The sequence below is a fragment of the Bubalus kerabau genome, chromosome 14 (genome assembly GCF_029407905.1).
Source record: "Bubalus kerabau isolate K-KA32 ecotype Philippines breed swamp buffalo chromosome 14, PCC_UOA_SB_1v2, whole genome shotgun sequence".
In the NCBI taxonomy this organism is placed as follows: Eukaryota; Metazoa; Chordata; class Mammalia; order Artiodactyla; family Bovidae; genus Bubalus; species Bubalus kerabau.
In genome coordinates, this window is record NC_073637.1 from 8618794 (window position 1) to 8634222 (window position 15429).

Sequence of the window (15429 nt, forward strand, 5' to 3'; positions counted from 1 at the left end):
TATTGCTATTGCTATTGCTAAGTCACTTCAGTCGTGTCTGACTCTGTGCGACCCCATAGACGGCAGCCCACCAGACTCCCCCGTCCCTGGGATCCTCCAGGCAAGAACACTGGAGTGGGTTGCCGTTTCCTTCTCCAATGCATGAAAGCGAAAAGTGAAAGCAAAGTCGCTCAGTCGTATTCAACTTAGCGACCCCATGGACTGCAGCCCACCAGGCTCCTCCTTCCATGGGATTTTCTAGGCAAGAGTACTGGTGTGGGGTGCCATTGCCTTCTCCGAACCACCAACCAAAAAATATATACACGTATAATTCAGAGATATTGTGGGTTTGATTCCAGACCACTGCAATAAAGCTAATATTGCAATAAAGCAAGTCATACAAAATTTTTAGCTTCTCAATGCCTAGAAAAGTTATGTCTAACACTGTACTATAGTCTATTAGCATGCAATAGCATTGTGTCTAAAAAAAAATGTACCTACCTTAATTAAAAAATATTTTATTGCTAAAAACTGCTAATCATTATTTGAGCCTTCAGTGAGTCCCAGTAGTAATAGTAGTAATAGAGATCACTGATCACAGATCACCATAACAAACACAAAATTAATTTTTTAAAAAGTTTGAGATACTGTAAGAATTACCAAAATGTGACACAGAGACATGAAGTAAACAAATGTTATTGGATAAATGATGCCAACAGACTTGCCTGACACAGGGTTGTCACAAACCTTTAATCTGTAAAAAACATAGTATCTCTGAGGCATAGTAAAATGAAGTGCAATAAAAAAAAGTATGCTTGTAAACTAAACTTTAGGATATCGGTGAAATAAAGACATTTGGAGAAAAAAAGAACAATTTTACTAGCAGACCTATGTTACAAAAAAGACTAAAGGAAGTCCTTCAGGCTGAAAAGAAGCAACATCATATCATATGGCAATTCTATCTGTATAAAGAACACAGCACCAAAAGTAATAAATGTGTGTGTTACTGTCTATATAAATACTGTACTACAAACCAATATCACCCACAATTATAGATGTAAAAATCCTTAAACTATTAATAAGCCAAACCCAGCAACATATAAAAAGGACTATATATCAAGTTGGTTAAATCCTAAAACCAAGTAGGATTTAACCTTGGACTGCACGGTTGGCTTGACATCTGAAAATCAACTATGCAACACACTAGGATTAACAAAATAAAGGAGAAAAAACACATGATCATCTCAATGGACAAAAAAAACCCGCTGGCACAATCTAATACCCATTTGTGATAAAACAAAACCAAAGCCAAAAAGGCTCTTAACAACTAGAAATAGAACTTCAACATGAGAAAGGGTCGCAATAAAAAAGACCCTACAGCTAATATCACACTTAGTAGTAAAAGACTGAAAACAAGAAAAAGATTTCTATCTTCACGTCTATTCAACAAAGCATTGAAAAAGTTCTAGTTAGTGCAATAAAGAAGACAATAAGATTAATAAAAAATGAAAGCATCAGATAGGAAAGGAAGTAAAGCTTCTTTATTCACAGATCACATGTCCTTGTGGGCATCCACACTCTGAAACTAGCACACACACCCAGCAAGGTCAAATAAGATCAGCTCCATTTCTATACACCAGCAACCATCTGAAAATGAAATTTAGAAAAACAGTTCCATTCACTTTGACATCGAGAAGTATATAATACTTACAAACAAATTTAACAAAAGAAATGCAAGACTTGGATCCTGAAAACTATAATAAAACGCAGCTGAGAAAAAATTGTAAGTATCTTTTAAAAAACAGAGAGACATTTCAAGTTCATGAACAGGAAGATGTAATACTGTTAAGATGGAAATTATCCCCAAAATGATCTTCAGGTTCTATTGTATCAAAACCCTAAGAAAAAAAATTTTTTTGGTAGAAATCCACAAGCTAAATGTAAAAGAAACATAAAAGTGCAAAGCAGCCAGAAAAGACAAAACAACTGAAAAAGAAGAACACAGTTGCAGAACTTACACAACCTGGATTTCAAAATCTGCTCTAAGGCTGAAGTAATTAAGAGCATGGTCCAGGCATAAGGACAGGTATATTAATCAATTGAACAGAACTGAGAATCCTGAAATAAATTCATACATTTATATGCAGTTAATTTTCAATACTGGTGCCGAGAATCCAACAGGAGTAGAATTGTCTTTTTAGTATATGGTGCTGGGACTACTGGATACCTACATAGAAAAAGATAAATTTAGATGCTAAATCTAATGCCATACACAAAAATTAACTTTGAGTGGATCACAGACATAAATCAGAGAGTTAATACCATAAAATGTTAAGAAGAAAACACAACAGAAATTCTTTGTGACTTTGGGTTAGGCAAAAGAGTCTTCTGGCCTGCTCAGGTTCAAGGGGAAAGAAGTTGGAACCTATGCCTTGGTGGAAGAGTGGAAAGAGACAGGGTGGAGGTCTGCCGCTGCCGCCTCTGGAAACAGTCTCTCCTGCTTGGCTAAGCCGGCACTCCCCAGTCCACAGTGAAGGACCAGGAAGGGAGTAAACCCCTCCTTCCTCTTGTCAGAGTTGCAATTTTAAAGTCATTTATATCAATATCTGATTCTAACCTGTCTCTCCCATTACATAAGCCCCATAAGGGCAGGGGCTATGTCATTTATTGGTTTACATGTGTCTATCAAATAGAAAGCACTCAAAAACTTTGTTTTTAAACTAAATGAATAATAGGATCATCTTAACTGGCTTGACGGAACCAATAAAAAGTTAACTATATTAAGTTCCCAAATTAAAGTACTTAATCCAATCTTGTGCCCTGGTTTTTCTAAGGCAGTCATGATTTATAACATGCTTTCCTATAAATATGACAGTTTCCTCACAGATAATGTAATCATGACACAGGCTGCAGTATGCAAGTCAATCTACTGCATCTGCTGAGCACGATCTGACCCCAGACAGCTGTTGGCGGAGGCGACAGTTTCTCTACAGTAAACTGTCTGAAGAGGTTCGATTTCTATTTTTTTTAATCTAGACAGGTCCAAGTTTTTGTTTTTTAAATCTAGAACATGCAAATTATACAGAAGGCCTACATTAATCTTGTAGTGGAAACAGGGATATATTCTCTTTAAAATTATCACATTCTCAGCAACATCAAGGTGTCTGAAAAGGATTAAAAAGACCACCCATTGTTAACAAAACATAAATGTCTGCACAGCACCCTTCCTCTCTGTGCTCGTCTGCTCATGTCCATCACCCTAATCATGCTACAAAAAAATCATCTGCATCCATCCCTTCCCTAAACCACAGAGCCTCGACGCCGGGGCTGCACTCATCTCACTCCAGCTCCAAGCACAGCGCCCGGCTCGTGGCCGGCACCAACGAGCTCATGCTGCATAGCAATGAACCTGTGAGGTGAATTCAGTGTCACAAAAAGGCCTAGGACCTGCGACCCAAAACACACACCACTGATTGCTCTTCACCTTTCTTGCTGGGTCACCTGATCTGTATTGCCTTATCTCTTTCAAAATCCCTAGCCTCACAGAAAAAGAAGGAATGATGCCAAGTAATTCACAGGGACACTTTGGCAGATCAAGCACTATGCAAATAACAATTACTGATAAGAATTATCCAGGATTTAAAACAAAGGGGGGACTTTCAAGTACCAATTAATTATCAAGAAACACTGTACTAACTGGAATGAGGAACTTTTTGATTTCTTCCAGAGCATGTCCCATCCGGGCGTAGGCTTCTGCTGGGGGTGCAAAAACTTCAATGAGAACATGGAGATCATCATTGAGATGGAAGTACTTTGCTTCTCCACTTTTCCTCAACTCTTCTTCCTGAAGAAAGAAAACTCATGTTTAAAAGGGTGTCATTGTAAGAAAAGAAAAAGAAAATAAAAACTACCAAGTTTATTTCACACATGGTGGTCCTAAAGATTCACTCAGCAGCAAATACCACCCGAGGAAGTACATTTAAAATATATACATGATTCTGGCATTCCCAGGGCCTTTATGGAGACTCCACAGGCTTCCTGCTGCATGGGAGGAAGCCTCAAGTCCTGCCTCTGGCCCAGGAGTCCTCCTGCTGTCTAGCCAAGGCCACGCGTGCCGGCTGACTCTCTTCACCGCCCCCACTCCCCGGCCTTGCTGGCTCACCCCGCCCAGGCACCGCAGAGCACTCCTCTGTGCTCTTCTGACTCTCTTCACCAACCCCCATACCCCCGCCCCGGCCTTGCTGGCTCACCCCCGCCCCAGGCACCGCAGAGAACTCTTCTGTGTTCTTCAAACTGGCCACCCAACCAGGCCTGCGTCTGCGCTGGTTATGCTGTGCATTTACCGCTATCTAAAATACTTTACTGTTGGTCCGTTTTCTAATCTCTCACTTAAAGTGGTTGCCATGGAGCAGAACCCATGGTTGTCTTGTTTTACTGCATGCTTCTTTGTCTAGAAAAGCGCTTGGTTGATAGTAGATGCTTAATGAATATTTCTGAATGAGTAGGTAAATGTTATTCATTTTTATGTTCATTTGCTCATTCATATATTCATTCAAAAAATATTTCCACATGCCAGGCCCTATACTCATCTGAGAAGAAAACTGTGAATAAAATAAATGAAAAAATTTTTATGATTTTATTTAATTATGAGAAACATTAAAAAAAATTTGGTTGATACAATGAAATTCAGGGGAAGAAAACAGGTGGGGGGGTGGGGCACTCAGATCATAAAGGACTCAGATCACTAACTTTGCTCCATGAGCTTTTTCAACAAGCCTTCATTAGAGCAACAATTACAGAATCAGATTCTTCTAACAGTCTTTGTTCTCAACATTAAGATCAGACAGACACACAAAGATTAGCAGGAACCTACAACCGGAGAGATTTCCAAAAGGCAGGAATCCCTGCAAGCCGCTCCAAAAAACCTACCCTGTAAGAGAGAGAGCCTAGGGATTCCTGGCAACACCACCTGCTGGTCGTGGCATTAACCAAGAGGCCAAAGAGGTACACACAACCTGGATCTAAGGCTTCAACTTTTGTTAGTTAACTAATTTGAATTCTCATGAAGAAATGCAATCAAAATACAGAGCATGAAAAGGGCAGGGGACCTAGAGCCAGACAGACCTGAATTTTAGCCATGCTGGTCAATGTGGGTGTGAGTCTGAACAGATTATATGTAATCCAACACTTAATTTGCAAAATCAACTTGGTGTCAGGGCTTCCCTCATAGCTCAGCTGGTAAATCATTTGCCTGCAATGCAGGAGACCTGGGTTCGATTCCTGGGTCAGGAAGATGCCCTGGAAAAGGAATAGCAACCCACTCCAGTATTCTTGCCTGAAGAATCCCACGGACAGAGGAGCCTGACAGGCTACAGTCCATGGGGTCACAAAAGTCAGACATGACTTAGCAACTAAACCACCACCACTAAACCACTGTATGTATATGAATACCCTGGTGCTCAGACGGTAAAATGTCTGCCTGCAATGCAGGAGACCCAGGTTTGATCCCTGGTTCGGGAAGATCCCCTGCAGAAGGGAATGGCAACCCACTCCAGCTTTCTTGCCTGGGACATCCCTTGGACAGAGGAGCATGGCAGGCTACAGTCCACAGGGTCACAGAGTCAGACATGACTGATAAACTCTGGCAATGTATATGAGTGCAGGCCCGCTGAGATGACTAAAAAGGCAGCTTGGGTAAAGGCTGGCAGAGGAGATGGTGTACATAGTGCCCAGGACGCTTCCTTGCGTGTGGCAGGTACTCGGGAAATGCTAGTTTCCTTCACATTTATGGAAAGTGGACCAGAGAATGAAAGAAAAGAAAAAAATTATTGGAAGGGAGAGCAAATATAAGCTACGTATGCATTTCCTTCAAAATCTGTCAAGTGTGAAAAGGACTATTCTTTATGCCAATGGTGGACTAGTTCTTGTCCTAATCAGAATATTTTCATTATTTGATCTGACACTCTGACTTTCAAAGTTGAGGTCTTAAAAATTGGGATTCTATGCCCGGTAGTTCATCTTTGAAAACATGAACTACTGAAGTAAACATTTCTTATCTTTTTCTAATAATGGCACCAAGCTAATGCTTTTAATGAGATTATAATTGTTGATTCACAGGCAAACATTTTCATTTCTATTACAAACTGAAGCTGGAACTGGGAGGCTTTCTGGTCATAACCACAGCTGTCCTGCAACTCCACAGAGTGAGCAGTTATTGCTGGGTTTCTTCTTGGGTTAATGATGAGAGGCAATGCTCCGTTTAGGGAAGAACACAGACTTTATTGAGTTCTGCATTTAAACCCCAAATCCAACAACTGGTCAGGCTATTTAATCTTTATCTTGAAGAGGTGATTTTAAAATGAATAATAATAATGTAGTACCTACTGCTCAAAGGGTTGTTATAGTAATAAAGTAGCCATCATAATAGTCATTAGGAGTTATTAGTAATAAAGGTGTTAGAGTCATTCGAAAGACATCAGAAGTCTTTAGAATTATGCTTAGCATAAAACAAGCACTCAAATGATAAATATAGTAATGATAACTATTATAACATAATGATAGTATTAATTATTGTATTATCCTATAACACAGATGATGTGGGCAAAATATTCAGCATGTCTGGCACAAAGTGAAGGCTCAAGAGACCATAGCATTTTAGAGATTATTATGCTACATAACCAGTTGATACATGTCAGTAATGAATCCTACAATTTTATCAATACAGCAAGTACAAGAAGAAAATGAATTATGTTCACATTAGAACTTAAATGATGAACACTAGGAAAATCTAAAAGGATGAGATTGTAATACTAGGGAATGGAAATGTCTTTAGAAATAAACATTATTAATGGAGGACTTCTGTAAACTAAAAATCAATAAAAAGGATAAACTGAAGTTAGGCAGTGAGGATCTGACTACTACCTGGCAGATGGGACACATCTGTCGCTGAAACAATCCCTGTGGTTACTGTCAGGGAGATGCTTCTGAAGGTGTACGCCATGGACCACATGGCACAGTATGATGGGTGAGAAGGAGACGAGGTGGGCAGGGTAGGGTGAAATGGGCTCTTTCTACTGCATTAAAGAGTTCAAAGACGGAAATGGCAGACTCAGGACTTGACATGATCAGTTCAAGGCCCAAAGAGCAGAAGTATCCTAGAAGGTTTCCCTGCTGTGGTCACAGGCTGCTGGAGCCAACAGACCAGGCAGAGCTTGGGCATGTACAGCTGAATGACCAGCAGACTGCCAGCCATCCCTATGGGGGACTAGGGACAGTGTCTGGAGGACCATGAAACCCTGAGAGCTGGATGGGCAACATCTGGAAGGATTCGAGTAACTCTGAGTACAAACACTAAGTCCCACTGAGCCTTCTACACTGGCAAAAGCCTGTCTCAAACAGCCAAGGAAGCTGCTTAAAAGGAGATGACAATTCTCATGCTTTCCTTCTACTACCCTTTATCACCTCCTGGCCCAAGATTGGATCCCTGCCCGCCCCGGGGATGCAGAAAATAAAAGAGCTGAGCTAAATCTAGAGGAGAAGGTTGCATGAGGACAGCAGCTGTAGGACTCCTGGTGTGTGTGTACTAAACATTTACTCCCAGCCTTTTCAACAAGGATCTGGGACCTTTTACTATAATAAGCATACGCTGAAAAGGAGAAATACTCATACAGTTTGAGGATGAACAGACTCAATTCTGAGCAAATGCTGCTCTGCTGAAGGCCACCAATGAGACTGGGGTTTATGGGATCAAGAGATAAAGTGCTTCTGGTGCTGGTCCCCTACCAGTGGGCTCAGTAGACTATGCTACGTTCTCAGCTCCTAGGTGCCTTGATGGGATGTAAACTATCAGCATTTGAAGAATCCCCATACTGACCCACTGACTGATGTATGCAAGGACACAGAAAGGAGAAGATTTGTGAAGGGGTGATACCTGGTCTGGGTAAGAGGCCCAAGTGTGTAATAACAGGGAGTCCCACGCGATGCAGAGCATGGCCTCTGTGACCAGGTAGCCCAAGGGACCCACTACAACAGATGTCAAAGCACCTCACTCCCAGACCCCTCAGTGCTACTCATGAACGTGACTGCACCACATGGACTGCCCTCAAAAAGGATTCCTGGCTCCTGTCACTGCTGCCTGTCTAACATGCCAACAGCAGAGAACAATCACCAGCCCTTAAAATGGCCGCAAGATCTGGGAGGACCACCAAGTGTGGTTAGTGAGCTGACACGGTTTAGGATCCCTCTGATTATACCCAGCCAGGCACTTGCTCTTTGGACGTACAATGGCTGAGGACTTGCCTCCCCTGCTTCCTTCTTCCTGTAAAACCATCTGTGGACTCCCTGATCACTGGCACAAAACATTGCTTCTCAACAAGGAAGGCCCTTAATAACAAATAAGCAGCACAAAGTTGATGGGTTTCACTGGTCATATCATGGTCTTCATTACCAGATGGCCTTCCTGAAAACTTAAGTAAGACATCAGCAAAGATGGGATACTTCCCAGTAAGACACACACAGTTTCTGACCAACTGACCCATATATGGTTCCATGTTCTCCTCCTGCCAGAACAGGTGAGTCAGGGAATCAGAGGAACATCTTTTGTCGACAGTGATGCTTCGTGAGCAGTTCAGCTGACCTGGCGTGCATCAGAATCCCTTAAACACCTATTGAAAGTTCATTTTGAGGTTCTACCGAAACAGGCTGGGGCATGGGACTCTATTTTTAAACAGTATCTCATATGACTGCGATATGTAGCCATGTTTTAATAAAGTAATATAAACTCCACTAATAAACCTGGATAATAGATTTAGGTTCTCTGAATCTCACTTTTCTGACATAAAATAAGAAAAATACTATGTATCTGTCATCATTTTTCCAAGGAAAACATGAAGTAATAATACATGTAAGATGGTGCACAGAGTACCTGACTCACAGTGGCTTTTAAATAAACATGGTGGCTTTTTTTTAAATTATAAAAGCTACTGTTTAGACGGACTTTTTTGTAAGGAGGCTGAATTTTGTTTAAACATGCTTTTTGTCTGACACAATAATTGTTCAGCATTTCATGGAAAGTGATCACTGAAAGCGGATTTCATTCTCAATAATATAAATCTTTTAATAATGAGAGAACAACAAAATAATAATAGGACAACATAAGTGATACCACATTATGAAATGTGAACATTTCGTTTAGAATTGTTGTATTTAAGAAAGTGATCAATAAAAATAATTCAGTAATTTTAGTTTATTAAGAAAAGAGGCAGTCATGTGAATACATCCAAGTAGAACAACTATGTGTCAGGTTAGGAAGCAATTAACAAAACATTTATGATCAATTTTAACTTGATAAAAAATGCATGGGGTAACAAAAGAAGGGCAAAAAGAGCACACAAAAGCATATACTTTAAAAACTCAACAATATGAAACACAGGCATAGAAAAAAGACCCGAAGAAATTAATCTAAAATGCAAATAGTGATGCTGAGACTTTAGATAACTTTTCTCTTCATGATAATTTCAATAAAACTGCACTTTCTAGAAGGTATTGTGTCTACTATTTTACTCCATAAATTAAAGTAATAGTCACAGATTTTGGTTTAAGATACTATATATTCTGAAACTGGCCTGAGTGACCCAACTTTCTGAATAGTGTCACAAATATATTACCATATGTAGCATTTTCATATAATTTCACTTGGGACCCTAGTTAGCTTTTATGTAATACGTATTCATACCGTGGCTGATCTGAAAGTACATTATATAACTCTTAAACCAGGAGCCATTGTTTACAATAAGCTTTACCTTCGCCTTGTCTCTCATGGAGCCTTTTCCAAGGATGGACATTTTTGTCAAGGTTTCTTCTTGTAAACGCTTCAGAGAATTTCCACGTGGCCCCAAAAGTTTTCCCACAAAGTTGAACTAGGAAAAATAAAAAAAAAACACAATTTGTAATATTCATATCTGAAGAAAGCAATTTATTTTGTGAATTTCAGGAGACACTGCAGTGGTACTGCAGTATGCTGCACATCATTGATTAATGACAAATAATTTAAGTTCCTGCTGTAGCATCACCCTATAACGTTTCCCACAAACTGCATAAAATAGGGCTAAAAAATATATAATTTAAAAAAACATGTATTTCTTCCTAGCAAGTCACTCCAGTGGTGAGTGTATTTCCTATAACTGTAAATGAAGTTAATTCCCAGAATTCCTCAGTTGCCATCCTGACAATTTCAACACCCATTCAGTACCAACCACGAGCAGGCTGGGGGAAACAGTCCCAGGTGTCTTGTAAGGTGCTCTGAAGGGGCACCACGAAGTGCCTGCGTCCTTCCCCCTTCGTTACTCAGCACTGAGTGCTTGGTCTGGGTGTCCACCCATCCAGTCAGCCTAGGTGCCTAGGGCTCTCCTTAACAAGCGGAGTAGCAGTGAATTAATCAGGAATACTAAAGACTGAGGACTGTAAAACCTGGCTATCCCATTTTTCTGCTGAGAGACCCTGGTTCAGGGTGACCAGGCCCTGGTACCCTCATCTGTGAAATGGGAATCATAAATGGCAACAGGACCTCCCCTCACAGGGCTATTCTGAGGATTAAATGGGTCCACGCAAATAAATAATTTAAAATAATGCACGGCACATAATAGACAATAGATACAACTGAATGAACTAATTATTGTTAGGAATTTTACATAACTTTTAAAAGCCTTATGGTAATTAAGAATCCTGTGTGCTTTCAAATAGAAAATCAGCCCTATTTACCAAGAGAGAAACATGTCTTTGGCAAGATTGTTGATTACAGACTCACGGAGTTGCAGCTTTGGAATCAGCCACATTCCAGGAGTTACACCACTGCTGTGCAGTTGCTGTTTTTTAAGACAAAATCATTTCTAATGTCTCTATGGTAATTGAAGCAATTTTCCTGAAATACGTACTTTAAAAAAAATCAAAATGGTATTTTTTTCCTTGCCCACTTTCCATCTTATTGGTCTTTAACAAAAACTAAATTCTCTATTTTTAACCTTTACATGTAATTACTTTTTGCTTTTTAAAATTTAAGTAAGTTACTTAAAAACTATAGAGGTGAAATGTACAGAGTTCAAAATATCAAATAATACTACAAAGTGGGGGAAAGAAATCAATGTCTCAACCCACTCGACCTTATTCTTGTTCCCCATTTTCTCTGCTTTATCTTTCTGGAAATTCTCCTATTTGGACACTGGACCTCCTGATTAGGGTTTAAGTTTCTCTTACTCCTCCTCCTTCCTTCATCTCTCTGTTTTACTTTCAGGGAGATTTAATTATATTTCCTACACATCCACTGTTTTTTTTCATTTCTGCCATCAAATGCTTTAACGACCAACAGTATTTTCTTACTCTGGTTCCTTCTTTATGGCATTTTAAAAATACTTCATGGAAGTGATGTGCGTCCTTATCTTCCTGAGGCTGTAATGGCACTAGGTGCCCCACGCCCACACTGGGGAGCTTCTAGGAACACATGTGTGTCTTTCACTGATGCCTCTTACCCTTTACATTTTGAGAATTTATTTCCTGCTACATTATAGCTTTTCCTCACATGACTGGTCACCCTCTGCTTTTTGTTTTTAAAATGTTTAAATTGAAGCTAAAACACTAACTGGACTTTCTGCTTTTGTACATGTGTGCAATCTGACAACCGCGTGTAACAATTCACTGCGACACAGCAGCCCGGTTTTATCACCCAAAGCTACTCAAACATCAATGTCCGCATTTCTCTTCTTTTGTGCTAGGCATTTCCCTGAATAGGAACTCCCTAATTTCCCAGGAGGAGGAACATGGAGAATCTCGCTATGAAGCACAAACACCTCTACTTAAAGGGGTGCTTCCTCATCTTCAGTGCGCACCTCCCGGCAGCCCTGAGCCCCGTCCATCTGGGTCCCAGAGCCAAAGCGTCTCTCGCTCAGACTCGCAGGAAGTCTCCCATCCCCTGCAAGGGTGAGAAGGGCGGATGCCAGGTTTGCTCAGCCGGGAAGAGCATCCAGGGGTCTGATAACCTCCACGCAGAGACTTTCCACCACGTGCTCTCTTGTCAGTTCTACCCCGTCAATGTAGCTCCACAGTAACTGCTATCTACAATTCCCGAGTCTTCTGGAGGTTTTCCACACTAATAAGCATCTTTTTGGTTGCTTTCTCCTCCCCTGCAAGCTCAGGATTCTGCTTTCTCTGGTATCCTAAATCATCACCACTTATCCATTTATTTTGCAACCACCAAATTTTACTAACATCGTTTAACTAAAGTTGCCTCACACGCCCATTCTTACCTTCATAGGTCTGTGCTGTTTTCATTCATTTATATTCATTTTTGCAGTTTTCAAGGAGAGCATAAAAATGAGTGTTCAAACAGCCACATTTACATCACGTCTGTAATAGTTAAATATCTCCCAAATAAACTTAAGGGAACCTTACAAAGCATCCAGCGCAAATACCGAATTTCACACTGAGGCAACGGAAGTCCATGGAACATGATTCACTCAAGTCACTTGACAATACATCAAACCATGAGATTCCAGCACTCCTCTTACAGGCCCTGTGCTCCCAGGGACCAGCCTCGGGTAAGACGCATTCAGGCATCTGTCCCTTCTGCCCACCCCTCCCCACTCTGCCAACGTCCCTCGTCCCTCACCTTCCTGGCCTCGTCCACTCTCCGTCCAAGGTCTGACCTCTGGGACACCTGCAGGCCTTGGGCTCAGCACGCTCTCTGTCACTTCAGCCCTTCCCTGAGCTTCTAGAAATCCTCCCAAATAAAGTCTGTCCTTCCAGAAGCCAGGTTCTATTTTCTACTTGATGACTGTACTGGTAAGACAGACAGTAAGACCCTCGTACACATTAGTCTTTATTTTTATTAACGATTCCATTTGTGCACAGATCTGAATACAAGGTGAAAGTGTTACATCCAAGATCAATGATTTTTCCCCAGATGCCAATTATTATATGACAAATATACTATCATATTACAAATGTTACAACTGTAAATATAAACTTTTCAAATGATTATAAAGATGGTAAACCAGCACAGAGTATATCTGAGTTTTACCACACAACCTATAAGATCCAATAATTATGTTCTTCCTCAGTAAAGATCAAGGAAGGACTAACTTTAATTGATCCAAACTATATTTGTGACATGACACTGTTTCATGGGGAACAATTAATAGTGAAGCTGTCATTTCATAAACAACTAAGACTCAAGAACATGTCACTGTCTCCATTAAAAGGTTTCCCTTAATTGGGTGCTCACCAAAAAGTTGATTAGTCTAACAAAGGGATGCTTTATTGACCTCTAACTCAACACTAAAACTGAACTTGTAATCCCTGCCAATGTAGCATCAAACACATTATTTTTCCCAGAAAATGGCACTACCATCCATGCAGGAGCCAGAAACCTAACAGTCATTCCATGAGGGCAGCAAGGAGGCCTTTTGGAGTCACTGTTCCAACACCTTTGCAGAGAGGGCATTTAATCAATGTCCAGCGAGTCAACTAATGGTAGCAATGTCACCTCCGAGATCTCTCTGAAACCTGCCTACTTCCCTGCAGTCCCAGCTCAATCACTAGTCCAAGCCATCATCATCCCTCACCTCGCCCACAGCAGAACTCCATCTCTGTATCCATTTCTATCTCCTTCAATCACAGGGAGGTCTTAACAGCTTTCTGTGACCCTGCTGTATGTCTGTTTAAAACAAAAGGTCTGGCTGCCCTTACAGGAAACTCCTCACAGCCTGGGGCTGCTGTGCACAGCCCAGCACTCTCGTGCCCGCCTCCCCCGCCTCCCCCGCCTCCCCACTCTCCTGTCTCTGAGTGCTCGCCTCCCCAGCCTCCCCACTCTCCTGTCTCTGACTTTAGCCCTCTGAATTCATTTCAGTTTCTCAACATTACCGTGTTCCAAGAACTACCCAGTGCAGCTCAGATATAGTGCTGTAAAGAACGTCACTCTCACCCTTAAAACAACAAGAAAACAGAAGAGAATACCAGCTAATGCTGAGTGTCCAGGCAAACTCCAACCACACATCTGGAGAGTGTGCAAACACCTGCAGGGCGAGACAAGACTCAAGCATCAGCTTCTCAGGATGCCGGAGAGTTGACACCCTCTCAAAGGATTTTTCTGCAGGAATCCAACACCATCACCCCCTAACCCCCAAGTGTGCACAGGGAAGATGAGGGAAGACCCCTGAGAGTACCTGCCCTGGCTGGGGGCTGGGGTGGGGTGGGGAGCAGCCTCTGCTGAAACCTCAGAGCCCGGACCCTCTCTCTCCTCCTAAACAAAAGCCTGAATCTGCAGGAAGAAGGGCAACAAAACCCGCTTTGCTTTGTTTTTTTGTGGTTTTTTTTTTTTGCTTTGTTTTTTAAAATACTGACAAAATCAACAAAGCCTGTCCTGAGATCAGTGTCAAGCCCACAGGAAGCGTCGTTACTGCTACACGCTGGCGATACTCAATCTTGTTCCAGGTGCTGGGTGGAGAACAGAAGAGCCAGACGACAAGAAAAGCAGACGTGCAGACACAACGTCTGTTCATTACTGCTAAGCTCTACTGAGGTGGACAGAAGGCAAGGACAGACAGCATGGGTATCACAGAGGGCGGAGCAACGTCAGGCCAGGCGGGCCTGTGACCATCAGCTTGGTTATGTCTTAGGCAAGGGTCTGCAGCAGAGAAGTTCCTGCGCTGTGAATAGCAAATGCACAAGCCCTCAGCCACTAAGGAGCTTCTCTGAAACAGGAAGGCAGCCAGCCTCCTGAAGCAGAGCGGCTGGGGCGGGAAAGTAAGAGGCAGAGTCATCCGTCTGGGCAGGAACCTGGGCTTTAATTGGTGTTTAAAATCCAGTCACTCTGGGTGGTTTCAGCTTTTCCTTGTAAAGAACAAACACAACACACAAATGCAGGCACTGCCAGCCCTTTCCAAGATCAGCAGGCTGACAGGCCCGAGGCTGCTTCCCTGACACCCACAGTCCACACGCTCTCTCACCTCCTGCTTTCTCTTGTCCCACTCACCAAACTGTAGTTTGAGACATTTCTTTCAGGCTGTATTCCCTGCAAGAGAAATGTGTCTTACTCAACTCTGAAATCTTCTCCATATCTCAATCCTGGTCTTCGTTCTCAATAGACATTATGTGTGTGTAAGTCGCTTCAGTCATGCCTGACTCTTTGAGACCCCATGGGCTATAGCCTACCAGGCTCTGCTGTCCACGGGATTCTCCAGGCAAGAACACTGCAGTAGGCTGCCATTCCCTCCCCCAGGAGACCGCCGCCCCCCAAGGGATAGAATCTGGGTTTCCCCTGCACTGCAGGCAGATTCTTTGCCGTTCGAGCCTTCAGGGAAGCCCTGGTTTATTTATAAACACGTGCTTAGTCACTCAGTCGTGTCCCTGAGCGCCCACGTCCCACGGTGGCCTTGGGGTGACAGGACCTTGGCATGGCAT

At 42.0% G+C, this 15429-nt stretch overlaps 1 protein-coding gene across 1 annotated transcript in view; it reads right to left on the reverse strand.

Moving 5' to 3' along the window:
• The window catches only part of KHDRBS3 (KH RNA binding domain containing, signal transduction associated 3), a 145940-nt gene that overhangs the window by 63445 nt on the left and 67066 nt on the right, over positions 1-15429 (reverse strand). The window contains exons 3-4 of the mRNA XM_055545716.1: positions 9780-9896; positions 3677-3823 (exon numbers count right to left, since the gene is read on the reverse strand). Coding sequence (XP_055401691.1) covers positions 3677-3823; positions 9780-9896 — 264 coding nt within the window. The remainder of the gene's footprint in view (positions 1-3676; positions 3824-9779; positions 9897-15429) is intronic.